We start from the raw sequence: 16,252 nt of genomic DNA on the forward strand, positions 1-16,252 counted from the left end.
TAAAGCTCACAGCATTGCATTTTTAAAAGTTATTCATGAGTTTTCTTCAAAGCATAATATAGCTTTTAAGCAAGATATCCTTGTATGTTACCAATCCTGTGGATTCGCCTTTCTCGTGGCAATGGTTTTAAAATTGCAGGCCCCTATGTCACACTCTGTGGTGGAATATTCTGCATGTCAGTCTAACAACCCTTTCCTGTCAAAGTAGTTGGTTCTTGGCCATGTCAAACGATGGAACGCACCCAACTATCTGACGACAGGCCAAAGTCTGGGTTGCAAGATGTTATTCTCGTGCTAAAGATTTTGAAATCTTTCGAAATCTCTGATACCGGCATAACCTAAAATTGGGCGTTTTTATCAGTGATGTAGGTAAACACCTAAAGCACCAGGCATGCAAACGGAGCTGAATTCTTGAGTGAGTCTCTGGGAAAGCAGGCCCACAAATTCATTAAACATGGAGTTTATTTGCTCTAATGCTCCTGGTGCTGAGGAGGCACGCTGCTTTAATGAATTATTGAATTGCAACCACTTACCCCCTGTTGGTAACTGTTGCTTTCTTTAAGTGCACATAGTTGGTTGGAAAAATCCCCTGAAGAAAAGCAAAACAACACAACAAAAGTTGTTTTTTTTCAATATTTACTGTTGCAGTGCATAGCTTAGTGAAGACTAACCTTGTGCATTATGTAATATGGACGAAAGATGGAATCATGGCTTTAGTGGCTCACTCCTCAGACTTGCTGACTTACTGTATAACCTCACTGGAGATCATTATGGAGCAGAAAAAAATGTTTGACTGTTCTTTCTTTCTCTCTTTGCTCAGAAGCAGAGGTTGGAACATAGTAAATGCATTTTTAGTAAAGAAAATGTGCCTGTATATCTGCGTCACATATAGACAGTGAGGGGGAGACAGAGACGTATAAAGAGATGGAGAGAGAGAGAGTGGGTGGTCGGAGAGCTACAAAATTGCACAAGTGGGAGTAGGGATTTAAATAGAGCAGCAAAAATGCACGTGCACACTCGCACACCAAGTCTGTTAATGACCTTTGTGTCCATTTCCATTAATGTCCTTTACGAGCTGTCTTTTTCGTGTTGTTTTTTGTTTTCTTTTTTTCTGACCAATTGCATCAGAATCATGTCAGAGAGCTATACTGCTCTTCCATGTCCAGAAAATTCCAATGCCAGAGATATTGATACCAAAATGACCAAAGCACTACTTTCACTGACATACACACATGCTTATATTTATACATATACAGTACTATGCAAGTCAGAGACCACCCTTAATTTATTTAATTTCAAGTCAGAAAATTATTCATTTTGCAGTGTCTGGAACAAACAGCAAACATATTTAATGATAAGATTGCACAGAAGCCTCGACACAAATATAATATCATTTACCATTGGCTATTATTACACCATCCATTTTTTCAGTACTCTTCCTTTCAGTTTGTCAAAGAAATCTGCAAAGATATTTTCCACACCTCCAAAGTTCAGTCTTAGAAGCTGGTTGCATTTTCTGCTTCTCACAATCTAATTAATCCCAAACACATTCAGTGATGTTGAGGTCTGGGTCCTGGAGTGGCTTGTCCATTGTTCTGTGAACACCAGCCTTCCTTTTCTCAGTACTGGCTTCTTGACAGCTACACATCCTTTCAGACTCATAGCACTGAGTTGTCTGCTCACAGTGGAAGGATGGACAGAAACACCTGTGGATTTGTCCAGATCTGAAGTAAGAGCAGAGCTTGATTTTCTCATATGTCTCAGAAATTAAAGCTTTAAGTATAGTTTACCTGATGGCGTCAGTTTTGGTGGTCTACCAGGTTTTTGCATGGTTGTTTGGAGTCCCATTTTCTCTGCATCTTTTAATTATGTTTTGGACAGGTTTAAAAACCCTTGATTTTTCACTTATTTTCCTCTGACTTCTTCCTTCCTCATGCAAGTGTAATGTTTTACATTTAATCTCCTCAGAAAAAAATCTCCTGAAAAATGAAGAGCCATTTAGATTGGAAACTAACTAAATGAATTGTGGTCTCTGCCTTTTGCACAGTGCAGTATATCCTTAGCTGGTGGAGGGAAAACTCCTTAGCTGGAAGGTGAAAGTCTATAAATAAATATATATGATACATATACGTACTAATATACATTAGTAATAATACATTAGTTTTAAGCCAGAAACTTCTGGTAATGAATGTGATTTAAAAGCTTTGGCTTGAGGCATATGAGATCTGGCTCCAATGAGTGAGTCTCACAGCCAATACATGTGCTCTTGCAACGATGGTTCAGAATCTTCAGTCTTACCTTCACTGTTGGTCTTTTGGTAGAAAAGCCTCTGTACCATCCTAAAAAATAATATCACATGGACAGTTACTGACCAATAGGACTTGCTGTGCTGATGGAAGTTATGAAGTGAATGATTAACTGATCAAGGAGATACAGGTCTTACCCTCACATTTCTCGAGGATTTGGACAGTCTCTCCAAGCTCCAGCACCAGAGACTGACTGACAGAACTACGGAAGCTGCTTATCACTAAAACAGAGGAAAAGAAGACAGCAGTGAGTGATTATGCTCGCTTGAGAAGACAATAAAAAAGAAAAAGGCTGAAAAAGATGAAACGGAGGCTGTAGTGCCACAAATAAAGATACTTTAAGGAAAATAATAATAATAAACCTACAACTACAAAGATTTTTATTCAATGTTTTGCAAACTGCACTGCACTAAATCCATTGAAACAGGCCTAACTGTCTCACTTTGTAATGAAATGTAGTCAGTTGTCTTTAGGTATTAACAGTATGCTCAGAAAAGCGTATTGTGACATAATTTTTCAAGATAACGAAAAACACTGTTATATACCTATCCCTTCTGATAAACAAGTACTGTCATACCAAGAAGTATAAAATGCTATTCTAGGGGATCTTGCCCAATCTGGGAACCCTGGCCATGTTACTGAGACTGCTTAAACATGCCATGCGCAGAGGAAAGAGCATCTTTTTAACAAAAATGCATTTAAAACCAAATACAGCTTTTTGGTTAACTTATGTCAGTAGCAAGACGGTGACCATGTTTTAGATTCTACATGAACAAGATTTTTAAGCCACACAAAAACCAGTAGCATGCAGTAGCAGTGCATCTAAAGAGAGCAAAACAATACCTGCATGTCACGAAAAATAGTGTTTCTTCATGTCAGTCAAACGTTTCCTAGTAAAGCCATGGTAATATCTTGGTGGTAATCAGAGGTAGGGCTGTCGTTCATAGCTGTCTGTTTTAGAACTCTAATTTATTTGCAAATATACTATTTTTATACTGGCTGAGAAGGCAGAGGCAGCACAGCTGTCTCACTAACAAGGCTAGCTACACTAGCTGATGTTTCTTTGACAAATAACATGTTAGCACATCGTCCACTGATGAGAAAATATCTTGCCTTGAAGACAACGAGTCCTCAACAGCAGCTAACACGACACTTAGCAGTGTTCTATTAGCTTAGCAGCCTCTGTTACTCACCCAACACAAAAACCTACCAATAAACTCTTTTGGCTGTTTTTGAAAAATAGAGCTGTCCCAATCATGAAATTTTAGCTTATGATTAACTGTTATATGAATACTAATGAATTAATTTTCTTTTCTTTTTCTTTGTTTGCAGCTATTAAAATACAATCAGCTAATTTGGCTATTTAAGCCACCATATTTTCTAGCAAGTTGAAAGTAGGCTTTTTTTTGTTGTTGTTTTTCCTTCCCTGTAGTTAACTGGATATCTGTTCCTGAACTCTCACTCAAAATTAGAATGCACATCCTGAATTTGCACCATGACCAGCCTGATCTAGGCCCTACAAACTAGAACCTAGATCTGGTCATGGTCAGGTGACATTGTGAGTTCTTCCAACCTGTTCAGCATATGAAGTAGTTTTGTGGGGCCAGCTGTGATTTCTTAACGAGAAACATCTGAGAACAACCGTGAGAAATTTCGGGCTGCATGTGGGTTGTAATGTACAATGGGAACAAACTGAGCAGGGCTGTATGTAAATTTTTGTGCTAGTAGCACTGGGCTAACCAAGTGTCACATATTAATTTTTTTTAGCACTATGGTAAAAATGACATAAAATGGTTCTAAACATATAAATCTGAGTAAGTGAAACAAACTGTCATTTTAACTTTGAAAAAAGAGAAGCATCATATAAAAGACTTGTATTTGAATGTTCATTTTGTGAAATGCAGTGAATTAATGTTGTCCTGAATAATTCAGATTCCCCACGAGCACTTAGCACTTTTTTCTGCATCTTTGAGAGCGAGGCAACACACACACACACACTAGCAGTAATGCATGTATGGTTGGAGTCATACATTTCAAAACATGAAATCAAAATAGTTTATTACATAAAGTTAAGACTTACTGTTATTAAAATATGTGCTTTTTATTTTAGTCAGTATATCCTTAAGAAACAGATTAAAGATAGTATACAGGTTAAAGATGTAGGAACAACAGGGGGCATGTTGGCTCTTGATTCCAGAAACAACTCAGGGAGGATCTATTTTTTTCACCATGCAAACTGTAAAATCACAAATCATTGCTGGCTTTAGATCTGATCTCACATCCCAACTTAAACAACTTCTGGACAATTTGTTCATCTTTATTTACAAATATCTGGCTTTGCTCTCTAACGTTCCAATTACCTCATGGACTACAACTACCGTAAACTCCCGAACCAAACATGTGTCACAGCTTTCACAACTGAGCTGAGCTATTGTTTTCAATATGATACACCTCAAGGAAATGTGATGCGGAAAGAATTGGGAACTTTGTTCAAGAAAGGACAATAAGAAAAGAGATAAATTAACTAGAGGAATTTGGGTGTGGGTTTTAGATGGAGCATACCTCTGTTTGCAGTGCATTTCACTACAGGCCATCTCTAAAAGTGTAACAGGTTGTCCCCAGATGTGTATTTTTCGAATGTCTGGTCCCACAAGACTACATAAGTAGTAATACTTTGGTCTTGCCCATAAGAATTATGCACAAGCAGGAAGACACTGAACAGTAAAGGAGTAAAATGTGGATCTTGGTAACTGAATTGTTCACAGTCAGTTGTTTAAAGCTCCTCTGACAGTAATGCAGTCTGCAGTGCACACACACACCCACTCTGGAAAACCCACTGTGGAAAAGTCATCTTTGGAACTGATCTAGTTAAATGTTCTGTACTTGCTGATGGGGATCTCTAACCCCACTGCAGTGGCCTCAAACCACTGCGATATGAGTCATTATTCTAATGAGCCAATCAGAAGCCAGTGAAGGAGCCAGGAGGGGGAGGAGCCTCAGGCCTTCACTCCGGCTCTGTAGAGCTGTAACTATGGAAACACTAGCGAACCGCAGTGAGAAACACTGTCGTGATTTAAATTTTTTTTTACGGTTTTATTTCACTTTTATTGCTTTTTTTAAATTTTGAATCACTTTTTCTCTTCACCAATACAAGTGGGTTTGCTTTAATGAATCAGGGATTTTACAGTTTGTTTTTATGACACTGTGGCACAGTTGAGGGAGCTGGTTTTGTATGCAGTTAGCTCCTTTGTGCTGCTAGCAATTAGCTAGCAGTGTAGATCTGAATACAGATGGCTTACTATATAGGATCCGTGTCAGTTGATGAGCTGAGAAAATCTAATTTGCTGTTATATTGCCAGCTAAACAAGGAAAGAGCAGCTGAGCTGCATGAACACAACCACTACACATATAGGTAAAACAAGAGAAATAAGAAATAAAGCAATATTGCTCTCTCTCTATTCAGCTGCGCTCAGACTCTCTCTGAACAATAAAAACTGTAATTTTATAATATCACTCCCACATGATGACTGAGACCGAAGTGAGCTGGTGGAGATGACTCAATCGGACAGACACAGGTGCTCTGCTTACAGAAGGGTCCTCTGGGATATCGTGATGAATCTCCACAAATCAACATTAGTTTTACAGCTCTGTTGCAAAGCTGATTTTCTGCGAGGCTTCTGTTCCGTTGTTTTGCTCGAACACCATTGCTATTCCTCTACCAGTGTTTTAGCTGCGTCAGTGGATCTCTGAGCTGAATTGATACTGAATTGTTTTGTTGTTGTTCTTTTGCTTTTCTGTTTTGCTGAGAGCAGCTGCTGCTCTGGTGTGACAATTCATGACGAGAGACAGATGCTGCCACTTTGTATACCCTGCAGCATGAAAACAGGACGCACACTTATCCCCTGTTCACACACACACACAGTTTTGGTATTAGAACACCTTACAATAGCTTTGTCTCTAGCAACGTTCATAATCATTTTCACCACCATAAACTGAATAGTCCAAGCCTTTTCACCTCAAGGCCCACCTACTTATCATTAGAAAGCATAAAGGCCCACAGCAACTTTTGTACTAAAACATTGAATTTTCTTGTGCTGAAAGCTGAAAACTTTAGAATTACGGTTTCAACAGTAGACTGTTTTTTGTATCATTTCACTGATGTCAACTTATGACATTTTTGTGGTTTTATATACCAAAAACAGTTATAATTAATTTTTACATGACCATATTACAGATTTAAAAAAGAATGTTAACATAACTTTCACATTTATATATGTACATATTTATTTATTGGAAATGTTTTTTTCCAAAAAGACAACAGTGCTTGCTGAAGGGATAACTGACACAAGTCATTTTATTAAAAGACATAAAATAAAACAAAAAAAAATTTAACCAAAAGGGCAAGACGTGTATTACATGTTGCAAATGATGCATCTGGCAAACGTGTTATCATGGCTCATAATAATAAACAGTGGACTACATCTCAAAATTAAAAGAACTGAGCTAATTTGGCACTTAAAATGAGTGCTTTTCTAATATGGCTCAGTCCCTTATAGCAAACAGCAGAATCCACAACCGAATAGAGGTGAATTTTAAAACTGGCTAGCTAATAGAAACTATAAACATTCTGAGTTACTTGCTGCTTGTTCAGTCTGAGTAACTTGTTAGGCCCATTTAGACTCGACACCTGGCAGCCACTTGAGTCCTGTGTAGAGGAGTAGCTGCTGCAACTCGTGTTTTCACCTACATGACTCGTCATGCGTGAGTCTTCACAAATGAGTTAGCACAGTTATAGTTAGCAGTTAGGTATTAGTCCGGATACTTGATACTCACACAACACTGGCACACTGTCAGTCTACACCGTTCAGTCTACTACTTATTGCCCATCATTGTTGTGGTCAACTGGGAAACCAAGGAGTTCCCCAACAATAGAGTGTGAGTTCACATCTTCCGACTAAAGCTCATTTTCACCACTCACCATTTCAAACAGCTTGGCTAATCAACCATTCAAGGTACACAATGCTGAAGTTGGACTGGATTAGATCATATCTTAATCCTTGCAAATATCTGAGGTCTGAATTGTTTTTAACTGTACTGTGGGACCAAGTTGGAATTAATTTGATAGAATAGTCCATATATGTAAATGATCGCTGTTCTAACTAGATGCAGTCTAGACTAAACTGTGGTGGGCTGAAAGGGGAATATATATATTGTAGGGCTGTTGTGCTGTGAAACACAGTAATGTTTAGGTGGCTATCCCTGCGATATGTGGCAACAATGGACATAAAATATCAATAGGTTAGGCCAATGTAAGCTTGTTTTATATCAGAAATCAGGCGGAATGATGACAAAGCAATCAGATTTTTTCTGCAATATATTTTTTATAGTCACTAGTGGGTGGACGAATTAAATGCTGGGGGAGAGTATACTGTTAGAACCAGAGGGCAAAAAACAGATGAAGCTGCTTTGTATACTGTTGCTGCAAGGCTTAAATAAATACTGCTGATTTTTATTTTATGAACCACAGGTTCCCCTTCAGCATAGGCCCAAGGCCCACCAGAGGGTGCTTTGTGGCCCACTTGTGGTTGGTGGCCCATTGGATAGGAATCCTTGGAATAGTTTATACCAGCGGTGCCTAGACACATTGGCCCAGAGGGCACAGACCAAGGTTTTTGTTAGCCAGGAAGTGCAAACATTTGACCAGTAAAAGCTCCCTACAAATGAAAATCCTGAAGAACATAATGTCTGGTAAAAATGTTCATTCAAAGCCCAAATAAAAATGTAAGTTTATAAAATTTTGTGTCAACATGTCATTCTGCTGTCCAGTATGTGGGGAAGAGACCACCCCCGAACTGCTATCATTTAGTTATGCACAACTCAGGGGTTTTCTGGATTCGACTCGACTCCACTTAATTTTAACCAGGACAGCGCCAGAGCCTATAATAAAGGGATTAAGCAGAGATTAAACTATCCTCAACATTTACCCAATTTTTTGAGTAGTTTCAGATTATAGTGATATGATGAAAATTCATTTTCATCAAATTCAAGATTACCAAGTAATATCAGGTAGCCTGACAAATGATTACGGCTGACTAATGTTTCAACACAACTTACCATCAGCTCAGAGTGACATACTGAGAAAATCACTGCTGTAGTCATAATTCTTCAAAAAGGAACCATTTTCAATTTCTTTTTCAATTATTTGAAAAGGAACTAAATTTTAATTCTTTAATTCTGGAGCAGTTGGATGTTGTCTTGCTAATCTTTTCATGAGGCTGAAGATGACTCGCTTTTCACCAGCCTCTTATTTGACTTTTCTGTTACAACTTAAATGATGCACAAATTTCCTTGAAGGTGCACCGATGCCGGAATGTAACTGCAGCAAAATTTAAGCTGGAATGGAAAAGTGGATTAAGAAACTGGCAAATAAGCCACCTTCAGCTTCATCCTCATCTTCAACTTCTATGAAAGGTATTGCTTTTGTTCCTTGTACTGTTCCTAATAATTGTTTATGGCAACCCTAATCATGAAGATAATGTAATGTGAAGTGCAGGACATATCAAAAATGTTACCTTTGCTACCTTTGTGCTTACATACTACTCAAACCCAAACCGTTTCCGGCTTTACACATGCCTCTACCAAAATGTCCCTCGAGCCAGTAGCCAAGAGTGGACCTCGACTTCCAGACATACTGGATTCTTATGAAACTGACCCCCACATCACTACGATCATTTAACAGAGAACAGGCTGCACTCATGTTCAGTCAGTAGCCTAGGCACAAAAATATTTGGCACAAATAAAGCTCCCATTTGGATTATTTTAACATCTCCTCCATCATTTACGGATAATGCTGCATGTCCACAACTCCTTCTATGAAAATGCACATTGCCATGAATGTATAAATCAGCTGAAGGAAAGAATGCCATTGTTTAACTGTAGCCAATAGCTCGGCTGGGCTAGCTAGCTGTGCTCAAATTTTGTCTGCTTAATCTTTTTTCACGAGCGAAACTCAGAACTTTAGGTATCCTGATATGTGCAAATTTGCGGTAGCAAAGAAGCACTTCGCAGTCATTATGCTAGCTTAAACCCTACTGAAATACAGTCAGACAAAATGGCTCTATCTTGATGAAGTGCATTTTGGTCATTTCAGTGACTGATATCTGAATAAAGGATGTTATTAGAGTCCAGCTTGTGTCTTCAATTTAACCACTATTGCCGGAATTTATCAGCTATAAAACAGTTTGGTTTGCTGTTAGTCTCCTGCCAGAGCATATAAAAAACAGCTAGTAGGCTGTAGTGCAACCTATTAGTGCAAAAAGGCTCAGAAGCAAATCTAAATCTTTTAGAGTTTTAACAAAGATGCCATGTTAAAACTAAGGCAGGCAGCAGGTCAGACCCTGGCCTAGCACCAAAATATTTAACTGAATAATTACAAACCATGCATAGTTTTTCAACTATTCTAACACACTTTGGATCTGGACACATGCCTGATTGCAACAAGACTGTCCAATTCCGAAGACAGTCAAGCTTGCATTGAACTATGGGCAAGCTTAAATATTCCATGACAGGACACAATAGTTGAACATACATCCAGACAAAGCAGGCAGGTTGAATGGGTAAGACTTACAGAGGCATTCTAGCTTAAAACTAGAGTTGAAATATGTTATTTGTCTTGTAAGGGAGCGTTTAGACTAGGGAACACATATTCTGGCTAATTTTGATATTTGTGCACCTGCGAGAGTTAATAAAAAAATATCGGTTAACCTTGCGTAAGGAAAAAAGGTAATGATAATTTGGCTTAGGTGATAAAGAAGCTAACAAATCAGTAGTACAAAAATTAGCAGCAAGCAGAGGACTGCCTTTTAAAATATGTTTTATTGTTTAAAAAAAATTGAGGAAAATTGGTTTTCTGAATGAGTATCGGGTGCTGCCTCTTCCAATGTATCTACAGCTAACAGCTAACTTACTGTAACTAGCGGTTGATGTGTATTCAAAAACACAGTTTAAAACCATGAATTGCACTGCATAAGACAGAGGAGCACTTTGTAATTGCAGTGCATGTTGCTTCATTGACTACAATTTAAAAAGCACAATTAAAAGACTTCATATAACTTCTATCTTATGTAGCATTCCACAGCAGAACTGAATATGTCAGCCTCATCGGCTGGACAGAATTCATGAGTTTTGATGTTTTCGTTCATCAGTTTTCTCTCACTACAAGAGACCACTGTGCTGTCAACCAGTCCTCACTATAGGCCTAGTCACTGAGCTATAGGGTCAAATTTAACCAAGCTAGCCTTACTGTAAATATTACTTCAGTAGTCAAACAAAATTGTGATGAAAACAGGGATTCTATCACAGAAGTGCGTAGTAACTAGTTACATTTACTTAAATTTACAAGTACATACTGATGAGTTTGCTTTCACCGGAGTATTTTCAGATCATAATACTTTTACTTCTGCTCAATTAGCGAGTAAAGGAATTTATTCAGTTACATTTTAGCCATTCATATTTAGTTACTAATTAGTTTTTTGTGTTTAATTTCATTATGTTTTGTTCATGACTACATCTGTACTGCTTCGTGATTGGTCACACCTCTAACTTTGGAGCTTTGGCATTTCATTTTATACCAAAAGAATCCAAAAAGAAAAGAATATATCCTAACAAACCTCAGTTCCGATGCTGATAGATGCTGGATTTACTATTCCACTGCAGTTCTGTAAGTTACTCAGTACTTAAGTGTTTTTTTTATCCAATACTTTTGTACTCTTACTTAAGTTGTTTTTTTGGAAATGTACTTTTTCTTTTACTTAAGTCATTATTTTACTCAAGTATTAATACTTTTACTAGAGTATGGACTAAGGCTACTGTACCCACCTCTATTCTGTCATTATTGAGCTCAAAATGGTCACCAGAGACAAGTCTTTACCCTTTTAAGGGACAGAAAAGAAGCAAAACTGAGGTAAGGCATCTACATAGTCAACTGCCTCCAATCTAAAATCTGTTCACAGTCAGGGATTTGCAGTCAAAGTCAGAGCACAACATAATTAAACTTCAACACAGTTGCATAACAAGGGTCCTGACAAAATTAATGGGCCTGCTACTCAAAAATGATCTCAAAGTAATAAAAAATCACAATGCTGTTTACTCACTATTATTATGTGGACGCTCTAATGTAGGCTGATGGTTGACGTATACAACTAGGTTGTCATGGCTAATCATGGGTCATAGGTGTAGAATTGCATAAGCAGCAATATAAAGGGTGAACCCAGGGTGACTGCTCTGCCTGCAGTGCTGGGGGTTACGTCAATACAATACATTATGATTACACAATATTTCTAGCAAAAAGAATCCCTGTGAGGAATTCCAACACAGTTCAAAAAAGCCCACCCAACAGAACACATTCTATACTGTTCATAATGGATAAGCAAATGGATGAACAGTTCTTAAGTCAGTTGCTTTTTCACGTTGGATCTTTGCGCCTCAGAAAGCACTACTGGGGACTAAAGATTTGCTATGGATTACAACAGCTATGTTTGCTCATGATGCTCTGATCCCCAGATTAGCATACCCAAGGAAACCTGAATACAGATTCGAAAACTTGCTAATTAATTTATTAAAAGAATCTGAATATGCTAAAAGAGTGTCTGTGGTAGAACTCCTCTGGGTCTTGTATAGGAGCTCTATGACTGCCCACAGGCCTGACATGTTTTAGGGGTTGCAGCCTAAAACTGTATTTTTACTGGGATGCATATGTTCACATTTGCCAAAGGCCCATCAAATAGTAGAGAGAACGCTAAACAAGCATACAATGTTGATATGTCTTTTTCTTGGTAAATACTGGTTACAATGTCAAATAACCAAAACACGACTCGTTTTCAATGATAAAAATGTATATAATTTTTTGATTGAGAATATGTCAATATAACATCGAATTGAAGTTGTAGGCATTTTAACTACTGTGTTGAATGTTTGTACTAGCTATAAAATGGTGCTAAATGTTTGGTACCTACCAACATCTCTATTTTCAGTTAAAAATATCTAAACTTTGGAACTATATTAGGGTATAGTTACATTTATGTACTGTATTTTATTGTATTGCATGGTCTGTGGAACATGCACATGAAACAGTACTTGGGAAAATGAGCTGAAGATCAGTGAAACCAAAATATTGCTTAATTATTAGCAATTTACTACAGATAAGTAGTAATAAAAGATGTATCAGACTTAGATATATGTCTTTGGTTAGAAATCAACTTGTTTCATCTTGTACACTCTTAAAATGATGGTTCTTTAAAGGGTCTTTAGTAAAGAAAATGGTTCTATATAGAACCATGAACACTCAAAGAACCCTTTGAATCATAAAAGTGCTCTTCAGATTGACAGAGAATGTGCTGTTGATGCTTCTACACTGAACCTTTTTGAAAATGGTTCTATATAGCACCAAAAAACATTCTTCTATTGCTTCAATGTAAAGCATGTAACAATAGAGGACCCCTTTTTGGTTCTATATAGAAGCCTTTTCTACAAGGTTCTATATAGAAGCATCATGATTCTTGAATCTGTTGCAATTCTCTCCAGAAAGATTCTGAATTGATTCATAAAACATGATAGAGGCTCTGCATTTCCCCCAGTGTTGCTATAAAATAAACACACACCCGTGGACACTTCAAGTAGGTCACTCAGCACAGCCAGAAATCAAGGTAAACATGACCCCACGTAAGAGCGTGGCTTTGTTTGGCAACCATCTCAGGAAATTGCTAACTGGCTAACAAGCTATTTTAGTAATATTCTGTGTTTCGAAATTCACTGAAGTGAAATTGCGACATACAAAGTAAAAAATAATTACCTGAAATGTCTGTTGCAAGTTTCAAACATCTACAATTAGGCTAGAACGGCAATAGGCAGTACTAAAGGCAATCTGAGTAAGTCAAGGTACAGCAAGGTTAGCTTGATGCTAACATAACATTAAAAAGCTCACTAATGAAAGTTTGTGATAGTGTAGTGGGGTAATCTGGATAAATAGGCTTCTTATAGAGTAGCAGTTTCTACACTAAACACTGCTATACAGATCACTCTACCAAATTGGTTAAAACTGAGCATTCAAAACACCTTTTAGAATTTTAACTGACTTGGACTTCACACTAAAATCCTTTTGCTTTGAATGACCCTACACCTTAATTATGTTTATTTTATTAAAACAAATGATTGATCATTCTATTTATTCACTGAATATTTGTTTTTAAATGTTTACTGTGTAATTGCAGGTTAAACAAATTTATTAGAATCAAAATGGTCCATATATTCTTGATTAATTACAAATTCTGTGAAAAAATCACAATGTATGCTATAGAAATCAGAAATTGAGATTCATCTTTTTCAACCCAATTTTACTTAAATGTATAAAATAACTCAGACTCAACTGGTCAGTTTGTTCCTTAAAAGGCCCATATCTTGGAAAAGTGAAATTTCTTCAATTACTTGAAAAACAGTCTGACGCAGTGTGTAAACACTGTTAAAGTACTGTTCACTCCCCAGTTCATTTAGTTCTTATATGGAAACTAAGCTGTTTTTCATTCACTGTTTTTGTGATATCACGAAAATCAAACCATTTACATATACTGGCCTAATCGGTCTACAGCAGTTTAGCCCCGCCCATTCTCACTGAGGTGTGAGTGATTAAGCCTGGTCTGCTTTTTGAATGAGGCACAATACAGGATAGCCAATCAGAAGAGAGCTCATTTACAAACATCAGTCTTACAGGCACAGTAATAAAAACAGCCTGTTCAATTCTAAGGAATAAATTGTAAAAAACAACATGTAAAAATGAATTAGAACTGTTTTTTGGTACATAAAACCACATAAATGTTATAAGTGAACCTAAGGGGAAAAATAAAACACAGAATATAGGCAATATAATGGAAAAAAAAAAATCTCCCACCCATGCTCAAGTCAAAGTTGAAGACAAGTACAGCTGGGTTATTCAGCTCTGGTTTTGGAGATGGCAGTTTGTTGATTACCCTCCTCAAACATACCTGATTTAACTCATCTGTTAATAGCCAGGTGTGTCTGGGCAGGTAAATCACTAAATTGTGCTGGACAGCAGCCCTCCAGAACCAGAACTGTATACTCCTGGCCTAAAGCCACCGCAAAAGACAACAATAAACATTACACAAACCAGAAGCCACACCACAAGTATGACATATAAAATGTGACACCGAACACACACCAATCACAGAAGTAAATGTTAGAAGGTCAGGTCAGTCAGATGCTGTGTAAACAGTGTGGCACGCTTCTGCTGAACCATTTCTTTCTTAATGTGCTCAGAGAAACTGTGGTTTTCTGCAGTGTCTTACTTTTAGACAGACTTCAGAAATATGTATGTTCTACAACAGTATGTATGAATGATTCTACTAAATTAGTAGAACTGAAGAACTGCAGTCTTACGTATTCAGATCTACTCAGGGACAGGTTCCAAAGCATGACCTACGTTACAAAATGTTATTCCGCATGTGTGCAATTGCACATTTCCACCAGAGAGGTCTCCAAATTCCCCACACTAACATAGCGTAGCTTTAATTTACAGTCAAAATGGCCATTGAGTTGAAAGTCAGAAAAAAAATAAAGGCAGAAAACATATTTTATACAGAAAAAAGCATGTAAGATTCAACGTCCTTTGCCTTTATTATCCAGTTTTTTAAGAAATTTGCAGGGATAGTAACAGCTTCTTGACATCTATACCCCCTTTCAGACCCATATTCTTTCAGATCTGAAGCAAGAGGAGAGCTTGGTTTTCTTTTCTCTCAAAGATGAAAGTTTTAATTACTATTAATCTGACAGTGATGGTTTTGGTGGCCTACTAGGTCTTGCACAGTTTTTACGAGTCCCTTTTTCTCTCTATCTTGTAAAAATGTTACCAGTTTATTTGACCACCTTAGTCATTTGGCATATGTGCGATACTTACATTGTGTATACCTCTATTATATCTAATATGATTTTAATATTAGAATGCCAAATGCTGTAAGCTATGCTACCATGTTGTACTGTGCCTGTGCTGTAGCTGTGTACAGTAGCAGAGGTCTCCAGCTCAGACAGCTGATTTAATTTATGTGCATGACTGATCTGCTGAACAAGATCCTTCACTCCTGCAGCCAAACACACTGGAAGGCAATGACAGTTACAGCGATGATGGTATATATTAGGGCAACCATTCTCATAATTTATGTATGACATCATTCACAGCTCCAACTACATGCAACCCTTCTATTAATGGTTCATAAGTAAATGTTGCAAACATGAGGATAATGGTGTAGGTCCACAGTGAAACTTTGCCCTCAGTGATTATTTTAATTATGTGTTTGTTAAACAAACAGAGTGATTGTTTCTATGCTTTTTGCCTGCTGATACTGGGAGACTGAAAGAAGAAAGAAACTCTGTTTAACTGCAACTGCTAACAATAATTATATATAATAAAAAGTCTGAATTTGAAAATAATCTGAGCGTAGAAAAAGACCTACATGTAGTAGGCCATGCACCATTCAACATTGTATTTCAACTGAAGCAAGTCAAATCACTTTCCTCGACAAACACTGGGTGCTTTGTGTGTAGTATTGATTATATTAACACCATAGCAACCATCTGGGATACAACAGCAGGAACCTAGCAACACCTTAGCAAACACCTGAAATACTATAGCAACCACCTAGTGACACCCGAGCAACCATTGGGCATACCAGAGCAACCACTAGCAACACTCTAGCAACCACCTCGTATACCACAGCAACCACTCAGCAACCACTCAAAATACCACAGCAACTACCTAGCAACTATCTACGATACCAGAGCAATAACCTAGCAGCACCCTAGCAACCATCTGGGATACCATAGCAACACCCTACCAACCACCTCGTATACCACAGCAACCACTCAGCAACCACTCAAAATAC

General features: G+C 37.6%; 1 protein-coding gene across 1 annotated transcript in view; it reads right to left on the reverse strand.

Annotated features, from left to right (window-relative positions):
- Positions 1-16,252, reverse strand: part of LOC118813361 (dedicator of cytokinesis protein 3-like) — a 95,930-nt gene that overhangs the window by 75,122 nt on the left and 4,556 nt on the right. Inside the window, exons 2-4 of the mRNA XM_036578650.1 lie at positions 2,444-2,527; positions 2,299-2,339; positions 534-589 (exon numbers count right to left, since the gene is read on the reverse strand). Of these exons, the coding sequence (XP_036434543.1) occupies positions 534-589; positions 2,299-2,339; positions 2,444-2,527 (181 nt within the window). The remainder of the gene's footprint in view (positions 1-533; positions 590-2,298; positions 2,340-2,443; positions 2,528-16,252) is intronic.

The sequence above is a fragment of the Colossoma macropomum genome, unplaced genomic scaffold, assembly GCF_904425465.1.
Source record: "Colossoma macropomum unplaced genomic scaffold, Colossoma_macropomum, whole genome shotgun sequence".
NCBI classification, from domain to species: Eukaryota; Metazoa; Chordata; class Actinopteri; order Characiformes; family Serrasalmidae; genus Colossoma; species Colossoma macropomum.